The sequence below is a fragment of the Pelodiscus sinensis genome, chromosome 19 (genome assembly GCF_052426305.1).
Source record: "Pelodiscus sinensis isolate ZL-2025 chromosome 19, ASM5242630v1, whole genome shotgun sequence".
Lineage (NCBI taxonomy): Eukaryota > Metazoa > Chordata > Testudines > Trionychidae > Pelodiscus > Pelodiscus sinensis.
In genome coordinates, this window is record NC_143070.1 from 7850048 (window position 1) to 7867476 (window position 17429).

The 17429-nt window shown below is 51.3% G+C and overlaps 1 protein-coding gene across 1 annotated transcript; it reads left to right on the forward strand.

Annotated features, from left to right (window-relative positions):
• The first annotated feature begins 781 nt into the window (after positions 1 to 781).
• On the forward strand, positions 782 to 16568 carry LOC149522142 (butyrophilin subfamily 1 member A1-like). The gene is made up of 4 exons (XM_089770875.1): positions 782 to 1338; positions 4637 to 4657; positions 5882 to 5908; positions 14216 to 16568. Exons 1-4 carry the CDS (start codon positions 1257 to 1259, stop codon positions 14734 to 14736), a joined length of 651 nt encoding a protein of 216 aa, XP_089627001.1. The 5' UTR covers positions 782 to 1256; the 3' UTR covers positions 14737 to 16568.
• Positions 16569 to 17429: the final 861 nt, after the last annotated feature.

Sequence of the window (17429 nt, forward strand, 5' to 3'; positions counted from 1 at the left end):
AATTCAAGGGCCAGTGTAGACAGCTCGCAGCTTATTCCGGAAAAGCGGCTGATTTTCCAGAATAAGTGGCCCAGTGTAGACACAGCCCTAATGTAGACATGCCCTGAGTGTGCTGGAAGTGTCCCATACTTAGCTTTTGGTGTCAATGAAGTGTTAAATGTATGGAAGGCTGGCTTTATAATGGGACAGCCAATTAACGTCTTTGGTCAAGCCCAGGGAAACAGTGTAAAATTTGCATATGAAGGTCAATTCCAGACTCTCTCTGTAATTGGTTAGTGAAATTCCTATGTAGAATGATTTCTTTTAAATCCATCTTTGAGTGCCCAGGCAGGTTTAAAATGTTCCCCTACACAGGATTCTCTGTTACCATTCCTGATGTCTGACTCGTGTCCGCTTATCTTTTGTTGCAAAGACTGTCCAGTTTGGCCAATATACATGGCAGTAGGGCACTGCTGGCATAGATCACATTAGTGGATGTGCGGGTGGATGAGCCTCTGAGGTAGTGGTTAGGCCCTGTGACGGTGTCGCTGGAATAGATGTGTGAACAGAGTTGACAATGGGGTTTGTTGCAGGGGTAGGTTCCTGGGTGAGTGTGTCTGAGGTTTGAGGTGCGGTTGCATGAAAAGATTTGCTTCAGGTTGGTGGGCTGTCTGTAGGCAAGGATTGGCCTGTGAGAAGGAGGGCTTGTTTTCCACGATAGGCTGTAGATTGTCAATGATGCATTGGAGGGGTTTGAGTGGGGGGCTGTAGGTGATGACCAGAAGTGTTCTATTATTTTCCTTGTTGGGCTTGTCTTGAAAAGCAGATTCCTGGGTACTCGTCTGGCTCTGTCGATCTGTTTCCTTATTTTGGGGCGTGGAATTTCAATTTTAAGAATGCCTCATAAATGTCCGGTAGGTGCGTGTCTCTATCTGTGGGAGCAAATTGGGTTGTATCTTCAGGCCTGTCTGTAAACAATGGATCGTGTGATGTATCCTAGATGGAAGTTAGGGTCATGGAGGTAAGAAAAGCCATCGGTAGGTTTCTGTGGTAGAATGGCGTTAATGTGGCCATCGTATAATTGAACTGCAGTGTCCAGGAAGTGGGTCTCTTGTGTGGACGGGTCCAGGCTGAGGTTGATGATGGGGTGGATATTGCTGAAATCCCTGTGGAATTCGGAGGTATTTCTTTGTTATCGAATCTTTTGACTTTGGAAGGAGGGGCCAAGTAACGCAAGTGTTTTTGTTTTTGCAGGTGCTTTTTTCCCAAAATTCTCCATGTGGGTCGTGACTCTGTGTATGATCCTGCTGGTTTCGTTTGTTTGCATTGGCCTCCTTGCTCATCTCTTCAGAATGAAAGGTAACTCATTAAACAATAAAATACAGAGTAATTAATAAAAAAAAGACAGCTCAATATTGTTGCCTGAGACTAGAAGGAAGTTGTACCGACTAGGGAGGGCCCTGGAGTGGGGCTTGTTAGACCAGGGTTCAGTTCTTTGCTTCTCCAGTCATTTAAGCCGCGAAGCACAATGGGAGTTAGATACTGCTGAGCCACCCTGAGGAATCCCTGTCTCCCGGCCTACACAGTGCATGGTGTATGTGCCTCCTGGGTTAGCCTGCAGCTTCGCAGGGGGTTAAGGATCTCAGTGGGGCCTCAAGTTTGCCTTTTGGCATCTACATTGGGAGTTCGGTACTAAGGCCGTTTGTGGGTCTGGGCCCTAATCTCCCTGCGCCTCAGCCTCCGTCTATTAATGTCAGTCCCTCACCAGGGTGTTGTGAGGCACCCAGATGCCATGGCAAAATCTAGGTTGGATATTAGGAAAAACTATTTCCTTAGGAGGGTGGGGAAGCACGGGGATGGGTTCCCTAGGGAGGGGGTGGAATCTCCATCCCTAGAGGTTTTGAAGTCCCTCTGGGTATGGCTACACTACAATGTTAGTTCGAACTAACATTCATAGCCGCTACACTAGCGCTCTGCTAGTTCGAATTTGAATCGAACTAGCGGAGCGCTTAGTTCGAACTAGGAAAACCTCATTTTACGAGAATTAAGCCTAGTTCGAACTTACTAGTTCGAATTAAGGGGTGTGTAGCCCCTTAATTCGAACTAGTGGGAGGCTAGCCCTCCCCAGCTTTCCCTGGTGGCCACTCTGGCCAACACCAGGGAAACTCTATGCCCCCCTCCCGGCCCCGGACCCCTTAAAGGGGCACGGGCTGGCTACGGTGCCCGTGCCAGGTGCAAGCCTGCCAGCACCCAGCCAGCAGACCCTGCACCTGGCACGGCACAGAGCCACCCACCCAATGTCCCCCAGCCCACCCCCTCTTCCCGGGACCAGGCTGGCGGCTCCCGGGAGCTTGCCCTGGACCGCAAGAGGCGGGCACCCGCCTGGGCTAGTGCGGACATCGTGGACCTCGTCCATGATCTCCGCACTAGGCACAGGAAGGTGGCCATCTAGGGCAGGAGAGCTGCCAGCCTGGCCACCCAGGAGTAGGTGTGCATGAAAATCAAGGGGATCCACTGAGACCCCCGACCCTGAGCCCTGAGCTTACAATGGCCGTCCTGGGTCAGACCAAAGGTCCATCTAGCCCAGTAGCCTGTCTGCCGACAGCGACCAACCCTAGGGACCCTGGAGGGGATGGACCGAAGACAGTGACCAAGCCATTTGTCTCGTGCCATCCCTCTCCAGCCTTCCACAAACCTTGGGCAGGGACACCACTCCTACCCCCTGGCTAATAGCACTCCATGGACCCAACCTCCATGAATTTATCTAAATTCTCTTTAAACTCTGTTCTAGTTCTAGCCTTCACAGCCTCCTGCAGCAAGGAGTTCCACAGGTTAACTATTTGCTTTGTCAACAACAACTTTCTCTTACTAGTTTCAAGCCTGCTACCCATTCCTTTCCTTTGGTGTCCTCTAGTCCGTCTTTATGGGAACTCATGAAGAACTTTTCTGTATGCACCCTCTCCACCCCACTCCTGCTTTTAGAGACCTCTGTCCTGTCCCCCCTCCGTCTCCTCTTTTCTAAGCTGAACAGTCCCAGTCTCTGTAGCCTCTCTTCATCTGGGACCTGTTCCCAACCCCTGATCATGTTAGTTGCCCTCCCCTCTTCCAGCCTTTCTCTTCCCCTCTCCCACCTCCTTTTCCCAGTCTCCCCCAGTTTTGTTCAATAAAGAGAGATTCCATTTTTGAACACAATTGTCCTTTATTTTGTACATCAATAAGAAGGGGGGCTAGGGAAGGGTAAGTGGAAGGAGGTGAGGGAGGAATGGGGTACGAGCCCCCGATGGGGAGGACTGGGCTGGCTCTGCGGGCTTCTGGGGGTGGAAGCTCTCCTGCAGCCCCCCAATTGCCCCCTCTCCCCAGATCGCAGCCTGCGGCAAGTGCAGCCGGTCTGATGGCCGAGTGCTGTGATGTGCCCAGTGTGGGTACTCCGGGTAATCCAAGCCAGGACTGCTTTGCAAGCGGGGCACCCCTGAGAACTGTCTGTCCGGGGTGGGGGTCGGGACCCTTTAAGCACAGCCCTCGGCTAGCCTGAGACAGCAGCTCCACACTCTAAGTCCTCCTCTGATGCCCTGCCGGCACTGCTTCCGGCCATCCTTAAGCCCTGTTCAGGGTCCACTCAATGTGGACTTGCTAGTTCGAATTAGCAAAACACTAATTCGAACTAGTTTTTAGTTCTAGACGCGTTAGTTCGAATTAGCGCTGCAGTGTAGACATACCCAGCTTGACAAAGCCCTGGCGGGGATGATTGAGGTGGGGTTGGTCCTGCTGTGGGCAGGGGGACTCGGTGACTCCTGAGGGCTCCTCCAGCCCTCGGAGTCTAGGATTCTATGTAACTTCCATGGGCAGCGTCCCTCTACGCTGCAGGGCCGCCCAGCTTCACTGGTGATTAATCAGCCCCACCCAGTCAGTCAGCTCCCAGCACTGAGCCCTGAGAATTTGTTCTGCCCCCCCCCCCCCCAGCTTAGCGGGATCCCTGCCCATGGGCCCGCTTCCCTCCATACTTAAGAGGCAGCTCAGTTTCCATTTTAAGCCTCTGAGGTCCCGTAACATTCATTGCAGAGGCGGGGCAGAGGGGGAGATGAAACCCAGTGGAGCGTCAGTTTGGGAGACTGTTGTGCAGAAGACTTCCTCCCCACCCCCGTCTCCTCCCCAGATGCACACCATGTTCTGGGATTCGGGCCACCCTAGCTGTGCCCTCGTTGCGTCAGGGACGGGCTCCACTGGATTGGCAAGCCGGTGGCGGGAGAGGGTCTGCACCCATCCTGTCCCAGACAGCCATGTGCACTAGCCCAGTGTTTCTCAACCAGTGGTACGAGAACCCTTAGGGGTACTCGAGAGAAGTTGGGGGGGGGGGCGGGTATATCAACACAACTGAAATTTGGACAAAACAGAATTTTTTATTTAAATTTTACAGCGTTTTATTATTTTTGTACTTTTTACACCCAAAAATTTCATCGCCTGCTTTTGTTTAAACAAACGTATTGCAATGGTAGAAAACTGGAAGTACTGGAGGTACTTATTTTTTTTTAAAGGGGTACTTTATAAAAAAAGGTTGAGAGAGACTGCACTAGTCTCTGTGCAGTCAGCACAAGGACCCTTCCTGCCCCATGTCCGAGGTGCATATAATGATGCATATTTATTTCTGTTTCTTTTTCAGAGAAACTTGCAGCAGAACTTAGTAAGTCTCATACCCTTTCCTTCTAAAATAGTATATTTCCCATAAATGTGTACACTCACAGGTGTGTTTGTTTGCTTGTTTAGAATAGTATTGTTTAATTTAACTATATTTTAACATGGATTAATATTAAGCATGAGAACATTTTACACTGAGAGTAATTTTTAAAATGCTTCAGTTCTTTGAGTAGAAATGCCCAGTTAGCCCCAACTTTAGTACCAACAATGTGATCTAATAAAGGTAGGAGATGCCACCTGTGATATGAAGGATATAATGTTATTACCTTCAAACAGACTAGGATCTAGCTTCTGTTAAGAGTTTTGCCGTAGAATTTCAGTGCATCAGCAGGGTTATAATTTAACACCTATTCATATGCTCCGTGTGAAGTTGTATAATGAAACCTGTCAGCGTCAATATAGCCTCTGAGAGCCGACTGGATGCCGAAAAAAAAAATGAGAAAATCTCACAGACATATGTCAATTATGCCAATATTTATTTTTTTCCCCAAATTGAAATGTTTTGTTTTGGGTTGGGTCAATATTAACCTATGACCGCCTGAGCCATCACCATACTCACTGGAAGTTGCAGTTGGAAAAAAATCCATACCACCTCTTTTGTATCTCATGGTGGGGAGAAGGAGTGAAGTTGTGCTTTGGTCAGAGACCTTTTAGTGTTTCTTTTCCCTTCCTCCTCAGCTCCCTCCCCCTTCCCGACTGACACTTCACCTCATATTGAGAGAGCAGTTGAGGCAGGATTGTCCTTCAAGTGTCGACTCATACATTAAACTCCTACTCTGTCCTGAAACACTTTATCTTTTTTCCCCCATCTGCGTGTGGGCAGACGTAACACACAATATCCTCTCCCATCGACAAGCACAGTATGTCTTGCAGGCTCAGATTCATGTCAGCCCAACCCAAAACGGCATGTTTCCTGTCAGGGTCAAACATTTCATTTTGAGTCTGGAATTTTAATCTCTTTTGTCCTGCAAGAAGTGCTGATATTTCAACATTTTGCTCTGATTCAGGACAATAAAAAGGACGAAAAAGCAGAACTTCCCTCATGAACTACATTCTGTTTTAAAAATCGGCTCAGCTCTTCATACTGTGATAACAGTTTACTAGGGTTAAGAACTCAATTCCCTTCCACGCCACAGTTTTGTATAACGTTGAGTCCTGTTTATACAGTATTTGTTCAGTTTCTCACCTCTTGTTCTGTGGTTGCTTTCAGGATGGAGAAGAGCCCTCACACATCCAGGTAATTGAGGGTCATTTACTACCATTGTCCAAATCCCATCATCCATGAGGCAATGCAACTTCTTTTCCTCGGACATGTGAATGGAGCAGGGGCTTGAGAGTTTAGGGCAGAGCTCACTCCCAATCTGTGTTTCACAGGGCACTGGGGAGAGGCAGATGTTGTAGCTCAGTTGCTGTGTCTAGACTGGCCAGTTTTTCCGGAAAATCAGCCGCTTTTCTGGAAAAACTTGCCAGCTGTCTACACTGGCCGCTTGAATTTCCGCAAAAGCACTGACTTCCTACTGTCTGAAATCAGTGCTTTTTGCGGAAATACTATGCTGCTCCCGTTTGAGCAAAAGTCCCTTTTGCGCAAAACTTTTGCACAAAAGGGCCAGTGTAGACAGCTGAGATTTGTTTTGCACAAAAAAGCCCCGATCACGAAAATGGCAATCGGGGCTTTTTTGTGGAAAATCACGTCTTGATTGGCCACGGACGCTTTTCCACAAAAAGTGCTTTTGTGGAAAAGCGTCCGTGCCAATCTAGATGCTCTTTTCCGAAAATGCTTTTAACGGAAAACTTTTCCGTTAAAAGCATTTCCGGAAAATCATGCCAGTCTAGACGTAACCAATATGTCTAGAACCTTGGTTGTCAAAGTGCGGGTCCTGACCCAGTCCTAGGTCACGGATTGTAAGGTGCTAGGTCGCCTTGCTCGGCACCCAGGGACCCAGCTGGCCAGCTAAGGCTGGGCCAAAACCCATGCTTTGAAAACCCCTGGCCAATCCCTGCTTCTTCTGACACTGTGCTGCACCCTGGAAGTGGCCAGCAGCAGGCCCGGCTCCTAGGCATCATGGGCACAGGGTTCCCCGCACAGCCCCTGCCCTGAGCACCGGCTCCACACCAGAAACCAGGCCATGAGCACTGGGGTGGGTCAGTGCCGGCAGGTGAGAGCCGTGTGTAGCTGCTTGCATGCCTCCATCTACGATCCAGACCTGTTGCTGGCTGTTTCTGAGGTGCAGAGTGGACCATGGTTCCAAGACAGGCAAGAAGCTGCCTTCAAACCTCAGCCCTGAACCTCCCCAAACCCAGAGTCTTCTGCACCCTAAATCCCTCACCCATAGCTCCATCTCATAGCCTGCATCACCAGCCCTGACCCCATCCTGCACCTTGTACACCCATCCCCACCCCACAGCCCTCACCTCTGCACCCCAACCCTCTGCCCCAGTCCTCAGCCCCCCCCTGCACTCCAAAGCCCTTCTCCCCAGCTCCGCTGGGTTTCGGGTACCAACCATTTTCTAAAATTGGGTCACCAGAAAGAAAGTTTGAAAAGCCACTGGCCTAGATGTCACAGCAACTCTTCCTCCTTTCTTCACCCATCTGGCTGGCGTTGCCCTATTCCGGCCCACAGCCATGCCCACATCACAACCAGGGCTGGCTTTACCATGAGGCAAACTGAGGCAGCCACCTCAGGTGCCCGACTGTGGGGGGAGGGCTCCCCTAGGACCCAGAGTGTAGAAAATTGTGTCTTCTGCTGGTGCATCGAGGGGACATGAGGGCGTCGTTTGAGCTCCCCGCTTCAGGTGCCAAAATGTTGTGGGCCAGCTCTGATCACAACGCCCAGCTTTAGGTACCCAGACTATTGCAGGAAACCACAGAGTTATGGGCCCAGGCTCCCTGGACCGTGACTGGGGAGATGGGCACCAGGCCCAGCGGCAGTGAGGTGCCTCAGTCTGCTTTTGAGCTTCAGCCTGGAGGGCCTCTCCTGCAGTCAGGTTACCTAAACCACTTCTTGTGAGCCAGAGCTGGGCGCCTGCTCTGCCCCGTATCAAACAGCCAGAGGGAGAAGCTGCTCCTTGGAACTTTTAGCCCCATGGGTAGGGCACTTGCATGAGATATTATTCAAGTCCCCCGGATAGGTCTAGGCATGGTACTTTCAGAAAGATTGGAAGCCTACCCTCTATCTCAGGGGTGGGCAATAATTTTTAATGGGGGGAGCACTCCAAGTGATCAAGGGCTGCAATTCTATGTAGGGTGTGTGTGGTCTGGGATGGCAGGTGGGGTGCAGAAGAGAGCTTGGGATAAAGGGCTGGGGTGCGGGAGACGGTATGGGGTCTGAGAGGGCGTTTGGGTGAAGGATGGGGTTGCGACCCGGGGCAGAGGCTTGGGGTGCAGGAGGGAGGATGGGTGCAGGAGAGGATTCTGGGATGGGGGATGGGTGTAGGAGGGGGTGCAGGGTCTGGGAGGGAGTTGTGACCTGGAGGAGGTAAGGGGAGGGGATACAGAGGGTTTGGTAGTGACCAGGGGCGGGTCGTTGGGGGCAGAGGGGTGTGTGTGATAGGCAGCCTCTGGCTGGGAGGTGCTTACCAAGACACCTCCCAGCCAGCAGCCCTGCAGGAACCAGAGACAGGCTGGCTGCCTCTTCTGGCTGGCTGCTTCACGTGGCTCTGCTCCAGCACGAGGAGCGGGAATGAGGGAGGGAGGAGGATTCGTTGGCTACCCCTGCCTCTAGCAAAATTTCTCAGCGCCTATTGGCCCAAAACTGGCCAATGGGAGCGGAGGGATTTTGGTAGGGGGTGGAGACAGCGCGTGAAGCCTCCCCAGCATCCAGAGGAATTAGCAATGGGCTGTTTAAAGCGGCGTGAGCTGCTGTGCCGTGAGAATGCCGGCCTGTTAGCGCAGGGGTGGGCAAGAGGCAGCTATCTAGTGTGGAGAAGGGATCTGAACAGGTGTTTCCCATCTGTCAGGGGAGTGCCTGAACCACTGAACTACACAGGAAGCTTCACTCCTTCCCGGGCCCAATATGGGACATTCGAACAGGGGGAGTCAGTTATTCAATTGCAATTGAACATGTCCAGCAGGACAGATGCCCACCCGTTAGAATGTCCCGTATTTCAGTGGTTGGAGCCCTCACCCGAGAGGTCGGAGATCTCCATTCAAATCCTTCCCCTCATGAGGTAGAAGGGGGACTTGAACCAGACACCTCCTGTATCCTGGGGAGTACCTAATCACTGGGCCAAAGGCTGTAAAGGCTCTAAGGCAGTGGTCACCAACCAGTCGATCGGGATCTACCGGTCGATCTTGGAGCTTCTGACAGGTGATCCTGACTGGTTTGGCCGGGAAGCTCTCAAGCGCTGGCATTTCAGTTGCCTCTCCACCCACTGTCCTGCTGCTCCTGCCCTCTGCCTTGCAACTGCCCCCCCCCTCCCGGGAGCCTCCTGCTTGTGGTACAGGGTGTGGGGGAGGGAAAAGAGGGGTGCTGATGTCAGGGTGTCCCTCCTCCCTCCACTCCTGTACCCTGTCTCCACACAGAGAGAAGGGGCTGGAGGGAGCTTGGCCGTGCGAATCTGTCACTCTCTCGCGCTGTGCGTGTCTCTCGTTCTCACACACACACAAACTGTCCTGCACTCTTATCTGCTGATTCAACACATACATGGAGGGGAGGGGGAGGGGGGGTTGTTGTTACTTCTGCTGCTGCTTGAAAAGTGGGCTAGTTTGGTTGGTGACTGGTCTGTGCATTTCATCATTTTCATTTCTCTCTTGCGCTTCAATTTTATTCTTTGAGGCGTGAGTTCTAAAATGCCGAGCCTCTCATGGCTGGAGTCATTATCCCGGTGGGAACTGCTGCTCCTGGAAGTGGCTGGCATGTCCCTGCAGCCCCTGAGAAAGGCCGAGCAGGGGGTCTCCACATGCCGCCCTTGCCTGCAGACACCGCTCCTGCAGCTCCCATGGATCAGTAACGGGGAGCCGTAGCCAGTAGAAGCTGTGGGCTCGGTGCCTGTAGATGAGGGGCGGCACACGGCCCCACGGAGCCATTGCTGTACAAGCCAGCTGCTTCCAAGAGGGGTGCAGGGCCAGAGCAGGAGTGAGCTGCCTTATCTACACAGTTCCACCACCCGGAAGCCATCTGAGTTAAGCAGTGTCCAGCCAGAGCCTGCTTCCTGAACCCCTGCCCCAGCCCTGAACCTCCTCCTGCACCCAACCTACCGGCCCAGCCATGAGTCCCCCTGCAGCCAAACTCCTTCCCAGAGCTTGCACCCTGAAACCCCTCCTGGATGCCATTCCCCCACCCTGGGTTAAACCCAGAGCCCCGCCCACACACCGAAACCCTTGGCCCAAGTCCAGAGCCTGCACCCAACCCCCTACCCCAGCCTGGTGCCAGTGAGTGAGGAAGGGGGATGGAGTGAGCAGGGTGAGGCCTCGGAGAAGGGGCGGGAAGGGTTGGAGGTAGATCTTACATCGCTCTTCAGCTGAAAAACGGATCTTGTGGTTCAAAGGGTTGGAGGCCCCTGCTGTAAGGAAACACCTTCCCTTGCACCCAACCTACCGGCCACACAGATGAGAAAGGGATTTCTCAGCCTGCGGCGTGGACTGTGGTGGGGTGTAGGTGGGAGAGGGGCCGCAGTCTGCCTGCCCGGGGTAGCACTGTAGGGGCTGCCGAATAAATTTAGTCACCTACATGGCTAGGCAGCAGGCAAGCTGGAGTTTTGTGCATGAAAGTGGCACAAAAAAATGTCACTTCAGCACCTACATCCAGAGTAGATGCTTTGTGTTCTTCCTAAAAGCTATTAGCCTTCCTGGGTTGCCACTCTCCTGTCTGGACTGACTGGATGCTATTTGAGGCAATGGCATCTGGTCTGGGAGAGTTAGCAACCCTAATCCTTCCTTGTCTCTTCGCTCAGAGGCTCCTAATGCAGTCCAGGTCAGTGGCATAGTGAGGGGTGGGCGGTAGGGGGGGGAAGTAGCTGCCCCTGGGTGCCATGCTAGGGGGGCACCAATTTAGTCCCCCTCTTCTCCCCCTGTCATCCCTCGGCTCGCCTGCTCCTCCTCCACCCACTGCCACCAGCTGGAGCCACCTCCTCCCCGCCTTTCTGCCCCCAGCCCGACCCTCCTCCATCTCCGTTGGCAGGTTGGTGCATGAGGGGGCCCGGCCCCAACCTGGAGGGGGCAGGGGAAGATGTGGTACAAGCTCCTCCGCCCTCCTCCCAGGGTTGGGGTCAGCCGTGCACTAGGTTTGGGGCCCTGCTGCGCGATAAGGGAGGTGGGGGGGGGGCAAATTTTGCCTTTGCCCCAGGGTGCATAACACCCTTGCTACGCCTCTGGTCCGAGCCAAAATAGAGAGCGATCAGGTTAAAGAATATTTAGGTCACTTAAATGTATTCAAGTCAGCATGATCTGATGAAATTCCTCCCAAGTTCTTAGGGAACTAGCTGAAGCAATCTCAGAACCACCTGTGAGAACTCACGGAGAAGGGCTAACATCTCAGAGGGCTGAAGAAGGGCGAACAGGACACATATCTTTAAAAGGGGAAACAAAGAGAACCCAGGGGACTGAAAACCACTCAGCCCAACTTTGATACCTGGAAAGATACTGGAACAAATTATTAAACAATCAACATTTAGAGCAGACACTGTGGGGCGCCCCACACAGGCTCCCCACTTGCCTCACCCCACCTGTATGCCACTCAGAAACATGGCTGCAGGGCAGTTTCACTTTAAAAACTGAGGGGGGAGGGAGCTTTAGGAACTGCTCCCACCCCCAGCATAATCCCATTGGCTGGTTTCTGGGAGCTGCCTGTTTCAATAACAGGCAGCCACAAAGCACAAGGGGCTCCAGAGCACATGGCTGCAGCCTGGGCAGGGGAGGGGCAGGCAGCAGTGCTCCCTCTAAGCAGAGCTTCAGCCCCGCCCAGTCAGAGGCTCAGGGTTTTATGCACAGAGCTGACTGACGGGGCAGGGCTGATTAATCACCCGTGAAGCTGGGCTGGCATGCAGTGCAGAGGGAGTACTGGCAGGCAGAGAGGCTGATTCAGGAATGGGCTGTTGACTGGTAAGTCTCCAGGCCAGACCCTGCCTCTGGCATCCCAGACCCTCCCTTCACCAACCCTCTGCCCCCCACTCTTGCCCCCTCCTCCACATACCCAATCCTCTGCCCCCATATCCCATCCCAGATCTGGCACCCCAATCCCCTGTCCCAGATCACAGTCCCCTCCTGTCCTAGCTCACAACCTAAATACCTGTGCCCCCCTCCTGTACTCCAATCCCCTGCCCTATATCACAATCCAACTCTCTGCACCCCACTCCAGTGCCCCAGGTCACAACTACCTCCTTCACCCAAACTCCCTCCCTTACCCCAAACTCCCTTCTGTACCCAACCTCCATCCCAGACCCCCACATTTCCTCCATTGATATCATGGAAGAGTGTGGCCCTCGACCACATTCCAAATTCTTGGAGTGCCCCCCCCCATCAAATATTATTGTCCACCCCTGACCTAGAGGATAATAGGTTGATAAGTAATAGCCAACATGGATTTGTGAAGAGCAAATCATCCCAAAGCAACTACTCTCTTTGACAGGATTACTGGGCTAATAGGCATGGAGGATGCAGCGGATGTGATGTATCTTGCTTTTAGTGAGTTGAGACAGTCCTACTGGGCATTCTCATAAGCAAACTAGGAAAATTTGGTCTAGATGAAATTACTATAATGTGGGTGCAAAACTGGTTTGAAAGGTTATATTCCAAAAGTAGCTCTCGAAGGCTCAGTGAAAAACTGGGGGACAGATCTAGTGGGGTCCCATGGGGGTCTGCCCAGTGCTCATTGCTATTAATATCTTTATCAAGTAGAGGGAGTAGAGGGCCTGCTTACAAAATCTGTGGATGACACCAAGTTGTGAGCATTTTAGAAGACGGGCTTAGGACCGTGGCAAACTGGTCTAAAACCAGAAAGAAGAAAGTCAATAAAAACAAGTGCAAACTACTACGCCTAGGAAAGAAAGGTTGACCACACAGCTACAAAATGGGGACTAACTGGCCAAGCAGCAGAAAAGGATCTGGGGGTTAGAGTGGATCACAAATTATATCTGAGTCAGCAGTGTAATACTGTTGCAAAGAAGTGTATAATAATGGTGGTGTCCTGTCAAGGATGTTGCACGTAAGATGTGGGTGGTAATTGTCCTCATCTACTTGACATTGGTGAGGCCTCAGCTGAAGTCCTGACTCCTGAGTCTAGTTCTGGGCACTATACTTTAAGAAAGCTGTGGACAAATTGGAAAGAGCCTAGAGGAGAGCTATAAACCTGGTGAAAGATTTAGAAAAATTGGACCGATGAGGAAAGGTTAAAAAAATAGGGCATGTATAGCCTTAAGAAAAGAATACTGAGGAGGGATCTGATAAGTCTCCAGATTTGCTAAGGGCTGTGATGAAAAGAACCGGGGTCAATTTTCTCCTTTAAATAAGACAAAAAATAACAAGGTTAATCTGCAAGAATGTAGATTTAGATTAGCCATTAGGGAAAACTTTCCGGCTGCGTCTAGATTGGCATGATTTTCCGGAAATGCTATTAACGGAAAAGTTTTCCGTTAAAAACATTTTTGGAACAGAGCGTCTAGATTGGCACGGACGCTTTTCCGCAAAAGCTCTTTTTGCGGAAAAGCGTCCGTGCCCATCTAGACGCGCTTTTCCGCAAAAAAGCCCCGATCGCCATTTTCGCCATCGGGGCTTTTTTGCGGAAAACAAATCTGAGCTGTCTACACTGGCCCTTTTGCGCAAAAGCATTGCGCAAAAGGGACTTTTGCCTGAACAGGGGCAGAATAGTATTTCCGCAAGAAGCACTGATTTCTTACAGTAGGAAGTCAGTGCTTTTGCGGAAATTCAAGCGGCCAGTGTAAACAGCTGGCAAGTTTTTCCAGAAAAGTGGCTGATTTTCCGGAAAAACTGGCCAGTCTAGACACAGTCTCCAAGTATAAGGATGCGTCTACACTGCAGGGCTTAACTCGAAATAAGCTACGCAAATTGAGCTATGTCAATTGCATATTTTATGTCAAAATATCGTATTTTGGAACTGGGAGCATCTGCACAGCATTTATTTAGAAACAAAGCACTCTTCTTCCGACTTCCCTCACTCCTCGTACAATGAAGGTTACAGGAGTCGGAGTAAGAAGTCCTCCAGCTTGACAGGAATTTGACACTATTTTGAAATAACTGCCTGCTGTGTAGACACAGATTGTTATTTCAGAATAACGCTAAATAGAGTTGCAGTGTAGACATATCCTTAGAATGGCTCGGAGGAGGGGCTATTTCGAAATAGCAGCAGTGGAACGTCTACACACACCCTATTTCAAAATAGATATTTCAGAAGAGACATTATTCCTAATGAAGTGAGGTTTACAGAAGTCGGAATAAGCCATCCATTATTTTTCAGTAACAGAATGGCTGCGTAGACACTCGCATTGTTATTTCAGAATAACGCTAGTTATCTCGAAATAATGGTGCAGTGAAGATGCACCCTCTGACCTCCATCCAGCTTCAGGCTCACGCTCTGATTCTCTCTCCCCAGCGCCTGTGACCCTGGACCCAGACACGGCTCATCCCCAGCTCATCCTGTCTGAGGATGGAAAACGTGTGAGATGGGGAGACACACGGCAGCGGCTGCTCGACAATCCCAAGCGATTTGACTCTCGGCCCTGTGTGCTCAGCTGTGAGGGATTCACCTCCGGGAGCCATTACTGGGAGGTGGCGGTGGGGGGTGGGAAGGGCTGGGCTGTGGGGGTGGCCAAAGAGTCTGTGAAGAGGACGGGATGGGTCAAGCGTAATCCTGAGGAGGGGATCTGGGCCGTGGATTACGACTGGGGGGGCCAGTTCCGGGCTCTAACCTCTCCTAGGACTTGCTTGCCTTTGAGTGAGGCCCTCCGGAAGCTTGGGATTTATCTGGACTATGAACGGGGGCAGGTGACCTTTTTTGATGCGGATAAGGAGGCCCTGATCTTCACTTTCCCAAAGGCCTCTTTCAATGGGGAGAGAGTCTTCCCCTTACTTTGGCTGTGGGACACTGACTCGGAGCTCAGGCTGGGCGCCTGAGTTGGGTGGTAGATGGCAGATCAGCCATTAAATGAGGCCTCCGACATCCCAATGTCTCTGCCTTTGGAGACTGAACGTGTCTCAAAATCAGGCGCAATGAACAGGCTGTTGAGTTCTGTGGCACCAGGTAGTACAATGAAGGCCTGAAACAGATGCCCATGTATCACCAGCCCGGTGTGAGGCCTGAGGCCTCAACAGAAATGGGCAAGACTTTGCTAGTAGAAAGCAGAGTGAAGCTGTGAGCAACAGGCAGGCCCTGCTGACAGAAGTTGGCAAGAACAGGACGGATATTACAGAAACGCTCCTGCCGAAGAGGACCTAGGCACAGGCCATGAGCACAAGCCAGAGAGGTGGTAACAGAACACCTCATGAAGAAACACCTTGGTATCTAGACTGCCATTTTTCTTTTGCAAAAACTCTGGTTCGAAAAAAGCGGTGGCCATGTTTATGCTAATGAAGCACGGGATATTTAAATCCCGGCTTCATTAGCAATTTCAATGTGCCTAATCTACATCTCTCTGTTGACAGAGGGATGCAGTCTAGATATAGCCCCATAGAGACTGTCCAGTTTGGCCAATGTACATGGCAGAGAAGCATTGCTGGCATTTGATGGCAAAGATCCCATTAATCCAGGGCTACTCAACATGCGGCCTGCAGGTGGGATCCTTTGAACGTGGCCTCCAGTGGGAACACGCTTCACGACGGCGAGTCAATGTAATCGTCTTCTGCTGAGATGCGTTTTAGTAGTTAAATTCCTGGACTGTCATTGCTCATGAAAAGTGCTGTCATCTGGGTGGAAATCAGGTAACTGTTTCATTTTATAAATATCAGTAGAACTGACTTAAATGGGGCCTGTGTGTTGTGTAATCTTGCCTTTGTATTCATACCCATCAGTGTGAAAGAAGCTATTTGCATATATTTGCATATATATTTGCATGTACATGTAACCTCACTTAAGTTGCGGCCCCCGGCATGTGCTGTGAGTATCACTGTGGCCCTCGGGGCTTCCAAAGTTGAGTCGCCCTGCATTAGTGGATGTGCAGTTACATGAGCCTCTGATGTGGTTGGGCCCAGTGATGAAATCGCTTGAGTAGACGTGTGATTCCATTCCCAGGCACTTGGCATTGGAAAGACATTTCTGCCTCATCATAATGCTCCAGCATGAGAGAGGTGAGGGTGGTGGATGGGTACCCACTGGGGGATGTTACCCTGGGGTGTGTCCTTCCAAGGCAGATTTGGGGCCTCTTCAGACAGGCAGAAGGCAAACTGGGAGGATCTACAGCACAGCTGTTTCCCAGGATGGTGCGTGTCCCCCAGGACAATGCTGCTCCAAACTAGAGCTTCACCTTTGCTTTAAATTCTGGTTTATAACCCCTACGGGGAAGCACAAAGGGCATAAAGAGTCATAGTCTTTAATCCTGCTCGTGGTCAGGTTAACGAGATCACAAGCTGCCATAAAAGAGGGCGTGGTGGAAAACAACCCTGGCCTGCTGTAGCCCGTGTGGCCAAGAATAGCCAGATGGAATGTCTCGGTGCCCTCATGTGGGACACGACTTCCTGTGTGGTTTCAAACGTGCAGGCCATCAAACTCTGCTCTACAGGAGACTCTCCGTTGCCCTTTTTCCGCGGCGATGCAAAGGCCCCGTTCTGCAGCCTGTTTGCCCTTCGGAGCCCCCGCCAACTGCATTCCTGCTCCTCTCCCTTATTTGAAGAATGGGGGAGCCGTCAGCTCATGCAACACCTTGAACTTGACATTTGCCAGGCCCTCAGTATGCTGGCAGGTAATGCGGCTAGTGACTTACACAGGGGTATAAACAGGGCCGGTACTAACCAATTGGCGGCCCTGGGTGATCGCCTGACTTGCCCAAAAGGTTGCCAGATGGTTTTAAAAAAAAATACCGGACCAAAATTTGTCAAGCAAAAAAAAAGGAGGGGGTGGTTTGGGAGAAACCTGGGGGGAGGATTTGGGAGGGTATTTAGGCTCCTAACTTACATGGAAATCAATGCCTTTGGGCACTTGAGCCTTTTGAGCAGCTTAGGGAACTTCCCAGGGGGGAGACTCTGTCTGCAGGGTTTCCAGAACTGAGTCACTGCTGGCAGAGGCTCACGGCACCTGTTACACCAGTACCGCTAAATGCAGCTCTTGTCTTGACCCAGTCTTGGCTCCACCGTGTTGCGCGACGGACACGTGGCAACATTTCCAGGTGTTGTGATGGACATGGGGGGCCTGTATGTCATTCAGTTTTTAAGAAACAACCGCAGGCCTCAAAAAGTGTCCCCATTGACGGTAGTTGCGGTTGTGTCTGAGAGGTGAAATGGTGTAAAAACGAACACGGGCTGTGTGGACGTGATGGTGGTGGACTCCACAAAACCGGAGCAATAAGGTGATACTAAGCTAGGGGGAGAGATAGATACGCGGGAGGACAGGGATAGGGGCCACAGTGACCTGGACACATTAGAGGATTGGGCCAGAAGAAATCTGATGAGGTTCAAAAAGGACAAGTGTAGAGTCCTGCACTTGGGACGGAAGAATCCCAAGCGTTGTTACAGGCTGCGGACCGATTGGCTAAAGAGTAGTTCTGCAGAAAAGGACCTGGGGATTACAGTAGATGTGAAGCTGGATGAGAGTCAACAGTGTGTCCTTGTAGCCAAGAAGGTTAACAGCATATTAGGTTGCATTAGGAGGAGCATTG